Below are 13,712 nucleotides of genomic sequence, written 5' to 3' on the forward strand. Positions count from 1 at the left end.
TGCCAAACGTCATCGCATTATTGATGAGATCTGTCGCTGCCTGGCATTAGAGCCACGATACAGACAAATGGAGCGGCAAGAAAAACACATTAATTAGCCAAACGTGTCCATGCATGGTAAAAGTGTTTTGTTGTTATTGTTACTGGCGTTGTTGAGTTTGTCAAGGAACTTTAATAGCTTCCTAGCCCGCATCGCAATAAACAACCAACCCAACATTTGCAAAGAGATGTGCACACACAAATCTACGAAGCGCTGATACTTACACTATATACTCGTATATCTACATTAAATACGTGCTTACAAGAAGAAAGAAATGCCGAGCCTGTTTCGTCTTGGATTGAATGTACTTTCGGAAGACTTCCGCATCGATGCCAACATTTAAAGTTTCGAGCCAAATTGCTAAATGTTTAGAGGGTGTGGATATGCGCACAGTATAGTTCAAAGAAAATAATTGCAGTTGTCTGCAAAGTGGCGGCGAAAGGAGCGGGGAAAGCAGCGGGGAAAGTATATATATTGTGAGAGAAGTGAGCAGCACGAAATCAAAAGAGCCCATAAAGTCAAAACAGAGTGCTTGTCGAGGTCCAAGAACGAACTGTGCTGTTGAAAAAGTCCAAAACCAACATACAAATCATTTCGAAATAAAAAAGCTTTTTTGAAGGCAAAAAATATGAAAAATATAAAAAAACACAAAAGGAGAAATAGAAATGTCCAATTGTCCAATTGGCGCGGAGATGGAGAGAAATACGAAATACGAAGAGCCAGTTAAAACAACTCAGGATAACTCGGATAACCGTTCGTTATCAAATGATTGCTATCTATTAATTAAAATATGTATATTTATGCATTTATATTTGTTTAGTTTTGTGAAGTTTAAGTTAATCTTTTATACTTTTATAATTACCATGGTAAGTCACGAAGCCGATTTTCCCAAAATGTAGCAACTTCTTTCAAAATAAGTGTAATTCTCACAATGATTTTTATAGGCAGCTAGAGCAGCTTTAGCTTTCAAAATCTTTTTAATCAAAAAAATATTTTAAAAAATTGCAAAAAAAAATTCACTTAACTTTAGAATGAATGAACAACTAATAATGTCTCGGTCGAACATTCAAATAATTTGCCTATAAATTCGTCCAATTATTTAAGTTGCCATGAACTGACAAAAACGAAAGAATTTAAATGCAAACTATTTGCTTGTGTGACCATAATAGATATAGAATAATAATGCTTCATCTGTGAACGTACAGAAATGAATTTGTCAGATTATATCGTACTCGCATTACCTGTCTGCTATACTATATAGCAAAATATGATATGAGGTGCACGGAAAAAGATCAATAATAATAATAATTACCATCTATTTAGTGTGATAGAACCTTATATAAGCTGGCAAAGCATTTATGTCAAGCATTGAGTATTGGATCTAGAGCTTATAATTTGTAGAATTTGTGTCCAATGGCCTGGATAAATTCATTAATTTCTTGTTTAATTTATATGTTAAGGGTGACATGACGCCACCGGTTGCCTTTCGGTCATCGTACGAGGTACGCACTATTTCCGGCAGATGAGCATAATAGATCACTCGTTGATTTCTCGGTGGTGCATCGGATGGTGGCAGCTTGGAGTTGGAGCCGCGATATTTTGTGCCGTACGGCTCGGCAACTGCATCGAGGTAGCCCCGACGATATTTACCATACTCCCTGGGATGCGGTGTGTCTAGATATCGGTCAGGATACATGTTATAGGGCTCGGGAAATTGCGGTACCCTGGGACTGTAACTATCGTGTGGATCGAAGCGTTGACGATTCACATACATATCCTCAAAGTATTGGGGATAGGCGCGGTGATACTGCTCGTCGTACCTGTATAAATACGTAAGTCATTTAAAAAAAAAAAATACATTTCGTTGAGTTTTTAAGGCGCACCTGTCATATCGCCGGATATAGGGATCATATGATCTCGATGGGTACATTAAACCACTATTTGTCGAAATGGGTTTGCCAAAAAACCTGCCATACCAAGCAAATGATTTGTAGGGTAGTGCGTCCAATAGTTTATTCGATGATTCCAGACTGGGCTGTGCATCGTAATCGTAATGCACATGCTTGGGTCTGTCATCTGAAATTCCTAACTTTGATGTGGACGCGGACTGGGAACTGAGTTCATTAAAGGCTCCGTAGCTATCCTGCCAGGGCATACGTCTGGCATTCCAATAATAATCATAGTCCGCATAAATTGGCGCATTCTTTACCAGCTGATTCGATTTAGCTGCTTCCAAGGACATGCTGGGATCCACATTGCTATCCAATTGATCCAAATCAACATTCCGATTGGAGCCATCGAAGTCGTTCACAGCTCGATCGCCTTGTTGTTGGCCACAAACCCAGGCAGGGAGCAGGCAGTGCAATATAAATATCAAAGCGGGCAAATGGAACAGCATGTTGGCTCCGCTGATCCTCGACCGAACTACTTCTAACTAGATACTTGATGCTTCCAACCACTGCCAACCGTATTCGTTGTACGTCCAATCCAAACTGATGCAATCACTTCGAAAACGCCATCGATGTGCTGACCAACCAACAGAGGTGGGGCACCTAATGCCCTAAGAGACAATGATGCGGCGACATGGTAAGTTGGACTTCAATGGCGATTGTTTGTTAGACTGTTTGATCGACTGTTTGCTGCCCCGTTCCGTTGCACCAAGTCAGTCAACCGCAAGAATGCGTTTTCGAGTTCCAGTTCATCCAGCCAACCAACCAACCGGATAGAGTCTATCTAATACACCTGCACTAGCATGCATATATTCTTTCCGCCCGAATGCCCTTCCCTTTTAAGGCCTCTATTCACTCCATGGACTCATCCACAACTACAGTGCATTTACCTCTGCGAAATAAAATTCTCCTGAATAGGCTATTAACTTATTATTTGTATGTAAAAAAGTAGCTTTACAGGTTTTCGAATACATTTAAGGTCTAATCTGGTCAACTTTTTCCCATGTACACTTCATGTGCAGGAATTCCCATAATCATTCAAAGGTAGAAGAGAAAATGGAGATGAAAATTTTAAAAAGGTTTTTTATTTTTCATTTAAATTTGTTAATACTTAAAGTAGCAGTTATATAAATTAGTTTCCATAACAAATTAATCTTAAACTCTATACTGCAACGCCAGCCAATCAGCCCAACCAATTTATTCAGTATGCCAAACCCTGGAAACGTATTATTGTTTTAAAATAATGTGGGAACATGGTGCGATAGAGAATCGCAACGACAACTATATTTTCACCGCTTACGTTTTAAAAATATATTCGTGTCTGACTAAAATAGTTCGATTTTGTGTTCACAATGCCATTAGCTATTGTACGATTTTTAGTAATGTGTGGGAGCTCTGGGTCTTTTGTTTTCAATTAGGTCGACAATTGTATTTTGTTACAAGGTTTTAAAGAGTTGTTATAAAGAGAAGAGAGGCTCCACAACGCTTCAATGAAATTGTAATGTTTTGTTCTTTATCACACCACACACGTTCACATTTGAACTTTATCGGTATTTTGTTTCTAGTGCTCTGCACAGTAAAAATAAAAATTTGGTTGGACTTATAGCTATATACGACAGTGAAGTATACGTATATTAATGCTGGATAATGTACACAAAATTATGGTTTTAAACAATAATTATGTTCTGCAGTTGTGTCAGCGTGGAACCAAAGTGAGTGCTTTCGGGTAGGTTTTTAATTTGTAGTAGCCATCGTTGACACTGCATGCATTTTCTCTGACGATCCTCACGCGTTACGTCAACCCCAAGACCGTTCGAGCCCCAGGAGTCTAGATTCTCTTGGATGATGGGCAAGAAATTTGATAAAATTATGCGCAGTGTATCGCACGCACGTGTATAGTGACTGTAAATGTGGATCATGAGTTACTCGATTAACATCAGCTCTAACTAAATACTTACAATTTATGCTGGCTTTGCAAAAGTTCATAAATCTCGGGCAGCACACATGTGCACAAATCTAAATTCCAGGAAGATCTGCAAACATTTTCACATTATCAACAATAAATTAAAAATGATTATATAGAACTAAAAACGTTATACTTACGGTTTCTCAATAATAGCACCCAACAGGTCTACAAAAATCGATCTTCCGCAACTCTTCGCTTGTTTGAGTGCCCCAATTACATCCTGCGACCTATAAATTCAAATAGATAATATTACTTAAGCTGAGCAAGAACTTGCGCGATCTATGAAGTGCTTACCGCGTTGAACTACGAATAATGTCAAGATTGGCCTGTCTATTGCTTAATTCTTGAAGGACTGCTTCATGTGATCGTGTAAGGACATCAAATTCATAATGATCGTCCGCTATGCCACGATTAGGGGCCCTTCCTGAGGTAGGTATTAGGTCGGGACGATAATTCATTGGTACCTATGTAGGAGTAGGAAAGTATTATAGATGAGCATTATTATTATACTGATCAGATACTCACATGGATCTGCTTATCCTGAGACTTAGTTTGCTGCGTTTGGCGCATATCCAGAGCTGTGCGAGATCTCATCGGGGGCTTGGTAATGATTTCAACATTGATATTTTTATGATGAGTATTTTCTTTATACAAATGGCTCTGGGCTCCTAAAGTACGCTTGTTTTTGTTAACCACGTTTGAGGACGAGGATTTCTTGAGAACCATATTGTCGTCCAACTTGTGCAATTCCATAGAACTTACTGACGATACTTGACCCAATTTGCTGTTACCAAATAATGCCGTCGAGTTCTGTTTGCTATTGGCAATGGTTGTAGTTCTTTTATGAGCATTTGCTGATACTTTCTTGATCGTCTTTGACGACGCATTAATAGCCGATGTGGGAACTGAGCTGTAATTACTGGCTGCAAAATTCAAGTTCTGATTGACCGGAAAATCCTCAGCCATCTCATAATTGTCATAATTTATTAGGATAGGAGGATTACTATCGTTTGCATTAAACTCAACATCGCGGGCATACGGAATTTCATCCTTTTCAACTGAGTATATGTTGTAGTCCTCCGGCATATTCAGTGAACTTGGCCCATTGAATTGTAGCAAACGATTAGAACCTTCATCCATGCCATACGAAATGGAAGGATCCACGTTGTAACCGTTAAAATTTGGCGTACGGGAAAATTTATTGAGCTTCGATACTTCTATGCTTGCATTATAGGATATAGAAGGACCGATTGATGAACTCCCCGATTGTTGCATATGCAAAGATGACATTGGCGATGATTCATTCGGTTCCAAAATCGCTTCATTTACAACTTCTAAGCTTAAATTTGGCGATGATAATTCATCAAAATTTTGACTTTTACCGTCCTCATTCTCTTCCAAAACTTGGGCGGGCTTTGAGCCACCAAGGGATAGCCGAAACTTTTGGTTGCCGCGTGAAAAACTTTTGCGGTTCGTTGAGTTATGCTTAAACTGTGGTTGAGTATTGGAAGGATGGTAAAACGGAACGACGCGATCGATGTTCACTGTATTAATAGAAACAGTGTCGACCTCATGGCAAGCACATATCTATATAATGAATACAAATAACTGCAGAACTCAATTTGTAATGTGCAACTGTATGGGTGAACTTACCAATTTATTTTTTACAACTTTCATGTCACCAAGTGAAGTCCATGTGCCTTTTATATTGTCAAACTCACGATCCGGCTCCCAGCCAATGACAGATATTCCCAATGCAGTACCAACAAATAAACACTCCCCATTTTCACTAAAATGAAAATATAACCGGTTTGAAATATTTCCAAGTTTGTCTCAGGATATTTTCAGTTTGCATACCAGCTTTCAAGTATTTTGTTAACTCACCTAAACGTTATGCATTTAATTGGCTGACCATAGAATTGACTTGAATTATCCGTCTTTGAAATGAGCTTTTGATGCTCCAAATCGTATATGCAGACAGTTCCATTAACGCGACCTGCTACCAGCAAAAATTCAAAGGGATGGAATTGAATGCACGTTATTGCGGCAACTGGTGGCTCCTCCACAAACTCCATTATTTGTTTGCTTTTTCGAATATCCCAAATTATAATTGATCCCTCAAAGCCAGCAGAGGCAATCCAAAGACCATCCGGAGAAAATTTCACAGAATTAACATGTGATATATGTCCTCTGCACACCTTAATGCACTTATTATCATTCTGTACGTCCCACAGTCTAAATAACATAAAATAAATAATTGTTACTCTTCTTTTTTCAACAACACTTTCTTGTTCTTAAAGCTTCATACGCTAATTATAATTTCACATACACAGACGGTTCTAAAACCAAAGATGTTACAGGTTATGCAATCTCATCAGAAACAGAATTAATCCACTATGGGATCTACCCCATTACTCCTCCGTATTTTAAGCCGAAATCATAGCAATCCAAAAAGCAATCGCAATCTGTTTATTAAAACCCGGGAAACATGCAATATGTTCAGACTCACTTTCTTCCCTTACTGCCATAGCCAACTTCGACAACCACCATTACTATCCTACCACAATCAGATCAATATTACAACACAAATTGCCTAAAATAAAACTTATTTGGGTACCTAGCCACAAGAATGTTACTGGAAACGAAACAGCAGATTCTTTTGCAAAACTGGCCACAGTTCTTCCTCTTATTTACACCCCCAACTACAATTCCTCCGACATAACCCTAGTTCTAAAAAATTATTTTACTCTAAAACAAACGTCTCGATTCAACCAAACATCCTATTGGTACCAGCAAAGTAACGCCGACAATTTATCTCTCCTTCACCTGTACAATAACAATCCGCAAAACCTCCTGTCAAGAACAGAACAAATAAAACTTATAAGAATTCGCCTTGGACATACCGCATTAACACACACACATTTCATGGACCAAACTCTATCTAAACACTGCCCTTTCTGCAATAACGCGCTAATAAACATTGCACATATCCTCACCTCATGCCCCACACTTCTATCATATAAATTATCTATTTTCCCAAACATTAACCCCATCACTCCAAACTCATATTTAAATATTTAAAAGCCACAAACATTTACCATAAAAACCTAAACCCAATCCCCATACATATGTATTCCTAATTTTTTCTTTAACACTGTAAAATGTACATAATAAGTTAGCTGAAGGCCCTAGTAGGCATTGCTAACATAATTCTCTTCTGTTAGTTTTAAGATTTTAATCTTAAGCTAGCATTATATAAATAAATAAAATACTCTTCTTTACTTTTCAGGAAAAAAAAAAACAAAAATACAGAACTCGAAGTAAATTCAGGTATAATTTGTTGTTTCCAATTCCAATTTTTAAATTCCAATACTTTTAATATAAATCTTCTATTGTTACAGAATACTAGAAATGAAACTTTTCAAAGCCCATTTGAGTTCAGGCGGACTTTTGTGTAAGTACGGCAAGCTTATTTGAGAGAAAACAAGTTGCCAGAATAAATAACAGCTGGAGGTGCCACCGCGTATTCAATAAAATCTGCTTTCAGCGGGTATGGCAACGTCAGACGGTTGCCAAGTTATAATTTACTTTTCATTGTTTTTCTGTTGAGCTTATCAACAATACGCATGCACTTTGTACCGGCGATACAAAAGAAACGGCGTTTAACTAAAGAAGCGGCAGTTTGTGACGGAAAAAATAACAAAATGTGAGTTTTGGCATAATATGTATAGGCATATCTTTGAGATAGTGTGAAAGTTTGTTTTCCAAATTAAAGAAGAGGTGTGTGCGTGTGTATGTTTGCTTGTGTACCGACATATGTATGTATAAAATAGCCATTCCAGTAATCCAAGCCATTATCTGTTGGACTTGGAGCGCACCCATACCTAAGTTATATTAATGTATGTACATATATATGTGTAGATTTTACATACATACTTCAGACTCCACACAAGTGTAAATTTGTATGTATTTACAAAGTGGCTAATTAAGCATTAATCAGTCAATGATACACTTTAGATTGTTAAACATTTGAAATACTTCTATACACACACACACAAGCAAGTTAACAAAGTACAAATGCCTATTTTGCAGAATGTGTGATTTAAGCAAACATTTTCATCTGTTCACAGTTCAGTTGGCCAAGCCAAGAGTACGCAATCGGACAAAGGAAAAACTTGTTTCTTATTTAATCTTATTTAAGTGGAACCTACACACATTTTCTCTAAAGCATGTCCTCGCCAAATGGAGAGTTGCGGTTTGATGGACGAGTTGCTGTGGTGACCGGAGCGGGCGCGGGTCTTGGACGTGAATACGCATTGCTATTAGCGGCGCGTGGGGCAAAGGTCGTTGTAAACGACTTGGGAGGCACCCATGTGGGCGAGGGTGCCTCACAGCGTGCCGCAGACATTGTGGTCGATGAGATTCGCAAGAATGGAGGCGAAGCTGTTGCCGATTACAATTCAGTCATTGACGGTGCAAAGGTCATTGATTCAGCCATCAAAGCCTTTGGACGTGTAGATATACTCATCAATAATGCCGGCATTTTGCGTGATCGCAGCATTGTGAAGACAACGGATCAGGATTGGGATTTGGTGCATGATGTTCATCTAAAGGGCAGCTTTAAATGCACGCAGGCCGCCTTTCCCCACATGAAGGCACAAAATTTTGGCAGAATCATAATGACATCGTCAAATTCTGGTGTCTATGGTAATTTTGGACAGGCGAATTATTCCGCAGCCAAGCTGGGATTAATTGGCTTGGCGAACACGGTTGCCATCGAAGGACGAAAGAATAATATATTCTGTAATGCAATTATTCCTACGGCAGCCAGTCGCATGACTGAAGGCATTCTTCCTGACATACTCTTTAATGAACTGAAGCCCAAGCTGATTGCTCCGGTCGTGGTTTACTTGTGCCACGAGTCATGCGAGGACAATGGTACGTATCTCTTTATCAAAGCCTAACAAACACTAAACCCAACCAATTTCACCGACTTCCTTTTCCTATTGTGTATATTATTCCTACTACAGGTAATTACATTGAGAGTGCTGCTGGATGGGCCACAAAAGTGCACACAGTTCGAGGCAAGGGATCAGTACTCCGTGCTTCTTTGGATGAAACAGTGACGCCTGAATTTGTGAAAAATGTTTGGTCTAAGGTGACAGACATGTCGCAGGCTAAACATGTTGATAATATGGCTCAAGCAACGGGCGCTTTGTTGGAGGTGCTGGAGAATTTGAAGAGCGGCGAAAAGGATGTGATTGAAGACACCTTCGCATTTACTAACAAGGACCTCATCTTGTATGCTTTGGGCATTGGAGCTTCAGTAAAAAATTCGAACGACTTGCGATTTTTGTATGAGAACGATAGTGATTTCTCAGCAATTCCATCGTTCTTCGTACTACCTGGCCTTCTACTGACAATGTCATCGCCATTGGTGGGCAATGCATTGCCCCAAAGCGGCGCTGATCTGTCCAATATTTTGCATGGCGAGCAATATTTGGAAATATGCGATGATCTACCACTCGATGGTCAACTGGTGACCAAAGGAAAAGTGTTTGATGTTATGGATAAGGGATCCGGAGCCGTTGTTGTTACTAATTGCGAGACATTTGACGAGAACGGACGTCTGCTGGCGAAAAATCAGAGCTCCATATTTGTTGTTGGTGCCGGAAAGTTTGGCGGCAAGAAGGAACCCATAACTGGTGTGGTACCTTTAGGCGTTACTCCCAAGCGTTCGCCGGACTCATCGATCCAATACACAACAAGCCTGGATCAGGCTGCTCTGTACAGGCTTTCTGGAGACTTGAATCCCTTGCACATTGATCCGAACTTTGCCAGAGTGGCTGGCTTCAAGACACCAATTTTGCATGGACTCTGCTCCCTTGGATTTTCAGTTAGAGCCGTCTTAGCGAAATATGCCGACAATAACTCATCGCTATTCAAGGCAATCAAAGTGCGTTTCGTGGCACCCGTAATTCCGGGACAAACCTTGAAGGTTGACATGTGGAAAGAAAATACACGCATTCATTTCCGCACATCGATCGTGGAGACTGGTAAAGATGTCATTACAGGCGCCTATGTCGACTTGAAGAGCTCTAAAGCAAAACTTTAAGCAATCTGAAATGTTTGTTAGAACCCCGGGACGTCTATTTTGTATTCGACACTATATGTTATGTAATAACACTATAGGAGAAATTGGTTTGGGATTGTTAAATAAGCGTATTAATATATAACCACAAGATAATATGAAATAATATTACGCACTTTTTTCACAAAAAAAAAAAATCACTTATTTTTGTAAAGAGGAAGATGGAGATTGGAGAAATTGTTAAAGCAATGTTTGCTAAAATAAAAAACCTTTAAGGTAACTTGTATTGTTTAGAAAGTGCAATGAATTCCCCAGCAGTAAAAAAGATATTTTCGACTCGCCGCAGCTTAATGCTTTCTTCGAATTCTTAGAGAAACTTCACTTGTAGATCTATGTAGTTTAAAATAGGGCACATTCAAAAATACATACCTATGTATGTACGCATATGGTAGCATTGAGATTTGAATGTTTGAAAACAAATATATAAATATGTATGTATATATTTGTTTGACGTGAACATTTTGATAATAGTAGCTTGTGTACATTTTGGATGGTATCTATGAGTATAAAGACACAATTCCTTTTACTAACACATATTAATTTTGAATATACAGTTCAGTTCTTTGGACTCGATCTATTTGTATATTTACATTAATCACTGAGCATAGACGAATATTATCGTAAAGCAGAAAACCTGTCTTTATATCTCCCTTATCGGGATAGCTGATTAACATTAGCTAAGATGTTATCATGGTATACACAAATGAGTCATTTTTAAAGTAAATTCCCCTTTAATTACCTAAATATAGTAATGGCATATACTTACCGGACTGTTGTGTCGTTGCTGCCCGAGACAACATATTCCCCTGATGGATTAAAGTCAAGCGTGCGTACGCTCTTCATGTGGCCATTCAATGTTGAAAATATCTGCTGAGAGTTTAGGTCCCAGCGCCGGATTATTCCGATATTGTCCGCAGAATATACAAAATTATCATTGTTGGCAAATCGTACGCACTCAATTGGGCGATTGTGGCCCGTCAAAGACTAAAAAGAGCAATTATAACAATGATTATTAAAACGGATAACTTCATTTAAAACACTATGGAGCCTACCATAAAACACTCGTCTTGACCAATAGCCCATAGATTTACATTGCGGTCCTCCCCTCCAGTGACCAAAACACGTCCCGTCTCACCCAAATCAAGACTCGTGACCTTTCCATCGTGTGCTTTTATTTCATCTGCAGGAAGATACAACATAATTGATAATTTAATAATTTAATTTAATTTCTTCCATATTATCGAACAGACCGAGTCTTCAACTCAACGCCAATAAACAAAACTACCAACGAATATAATGCAACAAATATATATGTACATATGTATGCATCCCTTTCGACAAGTGCATTTAAGCTCTCGATAGTATTTTCAACTTCTGTATCACAGCCGCATATTGAAATTCAATCTGTGCATAGAAGATATTAATTGAAATGCACATACAAACATAAGTATATACAAAACCACTGCTATTAAAAATATACATATGTATGTATGTATGCATATGTGCATACGTTTGAGCATGCAGTCGTATTTTCAAAGACGTTACTTACAAATCAACGCTGTTAAATTTCTCGCCAACGCCATTATCAGAAGGATTTAGGCAAAATGATTAGTTTGATGATGATAAAACTTAGTCCAAGATGCCGTATTTTATTAATTTTATTTTAATTCGTAGCAGGTGTGATGGTTTTGATCAGCTGTCTCTTTTTGCTGGCAGTCCCAGTCCGACTTTCGTCCACAGAATAATGTATATAGAGGCCGTCAGAACATTTTCCAGGAACACCATAAAACACTAACACAGTTGATAACAAGCACTTCATAGAATATAACTCATTAGACAAAACAAATGCACATTAGAATAAAAACAGCGGACATAAACACGGGTAACTCTTTGTTTGGAACCCATTGATCTAGATTGTTCACGAACTAACTCATCGGTTCCGATTACTGCAGGAAGCAACTAACACTGGATCTTTTTACACAAACGATAAGCAAAACAGCGCCACTTATCGACCATCCCTATTGAAACTTGTCAAATACGGCAACGTTTGCAAAAGAGCATCATCATTGCCTTTTTTTGGGGTTTGTAGTTTGACTGCGGCAACAAAGTAGTTATTTACGTGCATTGAGTTTAGAACAGTTTGATCGAAAAATAAGCTAAAAATGTCATCACGTTATGATCGTGCTGTTACCATTTTTTCGCCAGACGGTCATCTGCTTCAGGTTGAATATGCCCAAGAAGCCGTCCGCAAAGGCTCAACAGCGGTAAGCAACAATCTTTAGTATCCGGTATTAAACTAAAAGTGACTATTTTAAAGGTTGGCGTTTGTGGCGGCAACTGCGTGGTATTGGGCGTTGAGAAAAAATCGGTGGCCAAACTTCAAGAGGATCGCACAGTACGTAAAATATGCATGCTGGACCGTCACGTTGTCATGGCCTTTGCCGGCTTGACAGCCGATGCGCGCATTCTTATAAACCGTGCCCAAGTCGAGTGCCAGAGTCACCGGCTAAATGTTGAAGATCCGGTTACATTGGAGTACATAACCAGGTATTAAATCATAATCTCCCTATACATATGCAACTAAATCACACCAATATTTTTATTTGACAGATATATTGCACAATTAAAACAAAAATACACTCAGAGCAATGGACGCCGTCCTTTCGGAATTTCGTGCCTTATCGGCGGCTTCAATGGCGATGGCACCCCCCATTTGTTCCAGACTGAACCTTCGGGTATTTTCTATGAGTGGAAAGCCAATGCCACTGGCCGTTCGGCAAAAACAGTTCGTGAATTCTTCGAAAAAAATTACCGCGAGGAAGAAGTTAAAGATGAAAATGGAGCTGTAAAGCTAGCGATTAGAGCTCTCCTCGAAGTGGCGCAGTCGGGTCAAAATAACTTGGAGGTAGCTATAATGGAAAATAACCAGCCGCTGAAAATGTTGGATCGTAAGACCATAGACAACTATGTCAATATAATTGAGAAAGAGAGGGAGGAGGAGCTTGAAAAGAAAAAACAAAAGAAGTAACGCACTGTAGGCTCTTAAGTTCTCAAGCCTGCCCACACAACACACATTTTTCAAAAAATTATCCAGATATTCTAAAAAACAAGTCGCATCCATCCATTTATGTGATGGCTTGTGCATTCATATTCATTCAATATTCCACACAATAGCCCTCAAATTAAACGGTGTATGTAAGATTCGGCAAGCCGAAGTAATAATGGTTTTTCTATATAATATGTTGCTTCGCATAGCAAGTTGTGAAATGGTATAAAATACATGGTCGTTATGACATGAAATTCTAAATTGGTTTTCAATTGAAATGCAGTGATAGAGTTGGAAGAGCTCTACCAAAAATAAAAAATTGCGGCAACAAGCAACAAAATTGGTATTCGTTCTCACTCGCACATCCATGACCAATCGACGACAGAAGGGAGTGGGTTCAAATGAAAAAGTCTTGCAAATTTCTTCATGTCATGCTCAATCGAAAGCTATCGATAATAAACAGCTGGTACAAGAGCGCGCCCATTGATACAAATTATTTGTGTTATATTTATTTTAAAACCATTTGAAATTAGCTGTTAAGATTTACTTTAGCATCTAAAA

General features: G+C 38.7%; 4 protein-coding genes across 4 annotated transcripts; 2 read left to right on the top strand and 2 right to left on the bottom strand.

The window, feature by feature from the left end:
• Positions 1-1,420: 1,420 nt before the first annotated feature.
• LOC115627991 lies at positions 1,421-2,437 on the bottom strand. Its single transcript, XM_030523886.1, has 3 exons — positions 2,130-2,437; positions 1,923-2,069; positions 1,421-1,859 (listed from the first exon to the last, which is right to left on the bottom strand). The coding sequence occupies exons 1-3, from the start codon at positions 2,435-2,437 to the stop codon at positions 1,421-1,423; spliced, it is 894 nt and encodes a 297-aa protein (XP_030379746.1).
• Positions 2,438-3,097: 660 nt separating this feature from the next.
• LOC115627731 (katanin p80 WD40 repeat-containing subunit B1) lies at positions 3,098-11,991 on the bottom strand. Its single transcript, XM_030523493.1, has 10 exons — positions 11,655-11,991; positions 11,158-11,285; positions 10,872-11,089; positions 5,839-6,189; positions 5,608-5,743; positions 4,480-5,541; positions 4,249-4,418; positions 4,092-4,181; positions 3,947-4,021; positions 3,098-3,890 (listed from the first exon to the last, which is right to left on the bottom strand). Exons 1-10 carry the CDS (start codon positions 11,686-11,688, stop codon positions 3,656-3,658), a joined length of 2,499 nt encoding a protein of 832 aa, XP_030379353.1. The 5' UTR covers positions 11,689-11,991; the 3' UTR covers positions 3,098-3,655.
• Positions 7,518-10,213, top strand: LOC115627732 (peroxisomal multifunctional enzyme type 2). Its single transcript, XM_030523494.1, has 3 exons — positions 7,518-7,660; positions 8,085-8,892; positions 8,985-10,213. Exons 2-3 carry the CDS (start codon positions 8,184-8,186, stop codon positions 10,067-10,069), a joined length of 1,794 nt encoding a protein of 597 aa, XP_030379354.1. The 5' UTR covers positions 7,518-7,660; positions 8,085-8,183; the 3' UTR covers positions 10,070-10,213.
• A 187-nt stretch (positions 11,992-12,178) lies between the features above and the next one.
• On the top strand, positions 12,179-13,405 carry LOC115627804 (proteasome subunit alpha type-7-1). Its single transcript, XM_030523634.1, has 3 exons — positions 12,179-12,369; positions 12,423-12,652; positions 12,716-13,405. The coding sequence occupies exons 1-3, from the start codon at positions 12,268-12,270 to the stop codon at positions 13,131-13,133; spliced, it is 750 nt and encodes a 249-aa protein (XP_030379494.1). The 5' UTR covers positions 12,179-12,267; the 3' UTR covers positions 13,134-13,405.
• The last annotated feature ends 307 nt before the right edge of the window (positions 13,406-13,712 follow it).

The sequence above is a fragment of the Scaptodrosophila lebanonensis genome, unplaced genomic scaffold (assembly GCF_003285725.1).
Source record: "Scaptodrosophila lebanonensis strain 11010-0011.00,11010-0021.00 unplaced genomic scaffold, SlebRS2 tig00000098-arrow-pilon, whole genome shotgun sequence".
In the NCBI taxonomy this organism is placed as follows: Eukaryota; Metazoa; Arthropoda; class Insecta; order Diptera; family Drosophilidae; genus Scaptodrosophila; species Scaptodrosophila lebanonensis.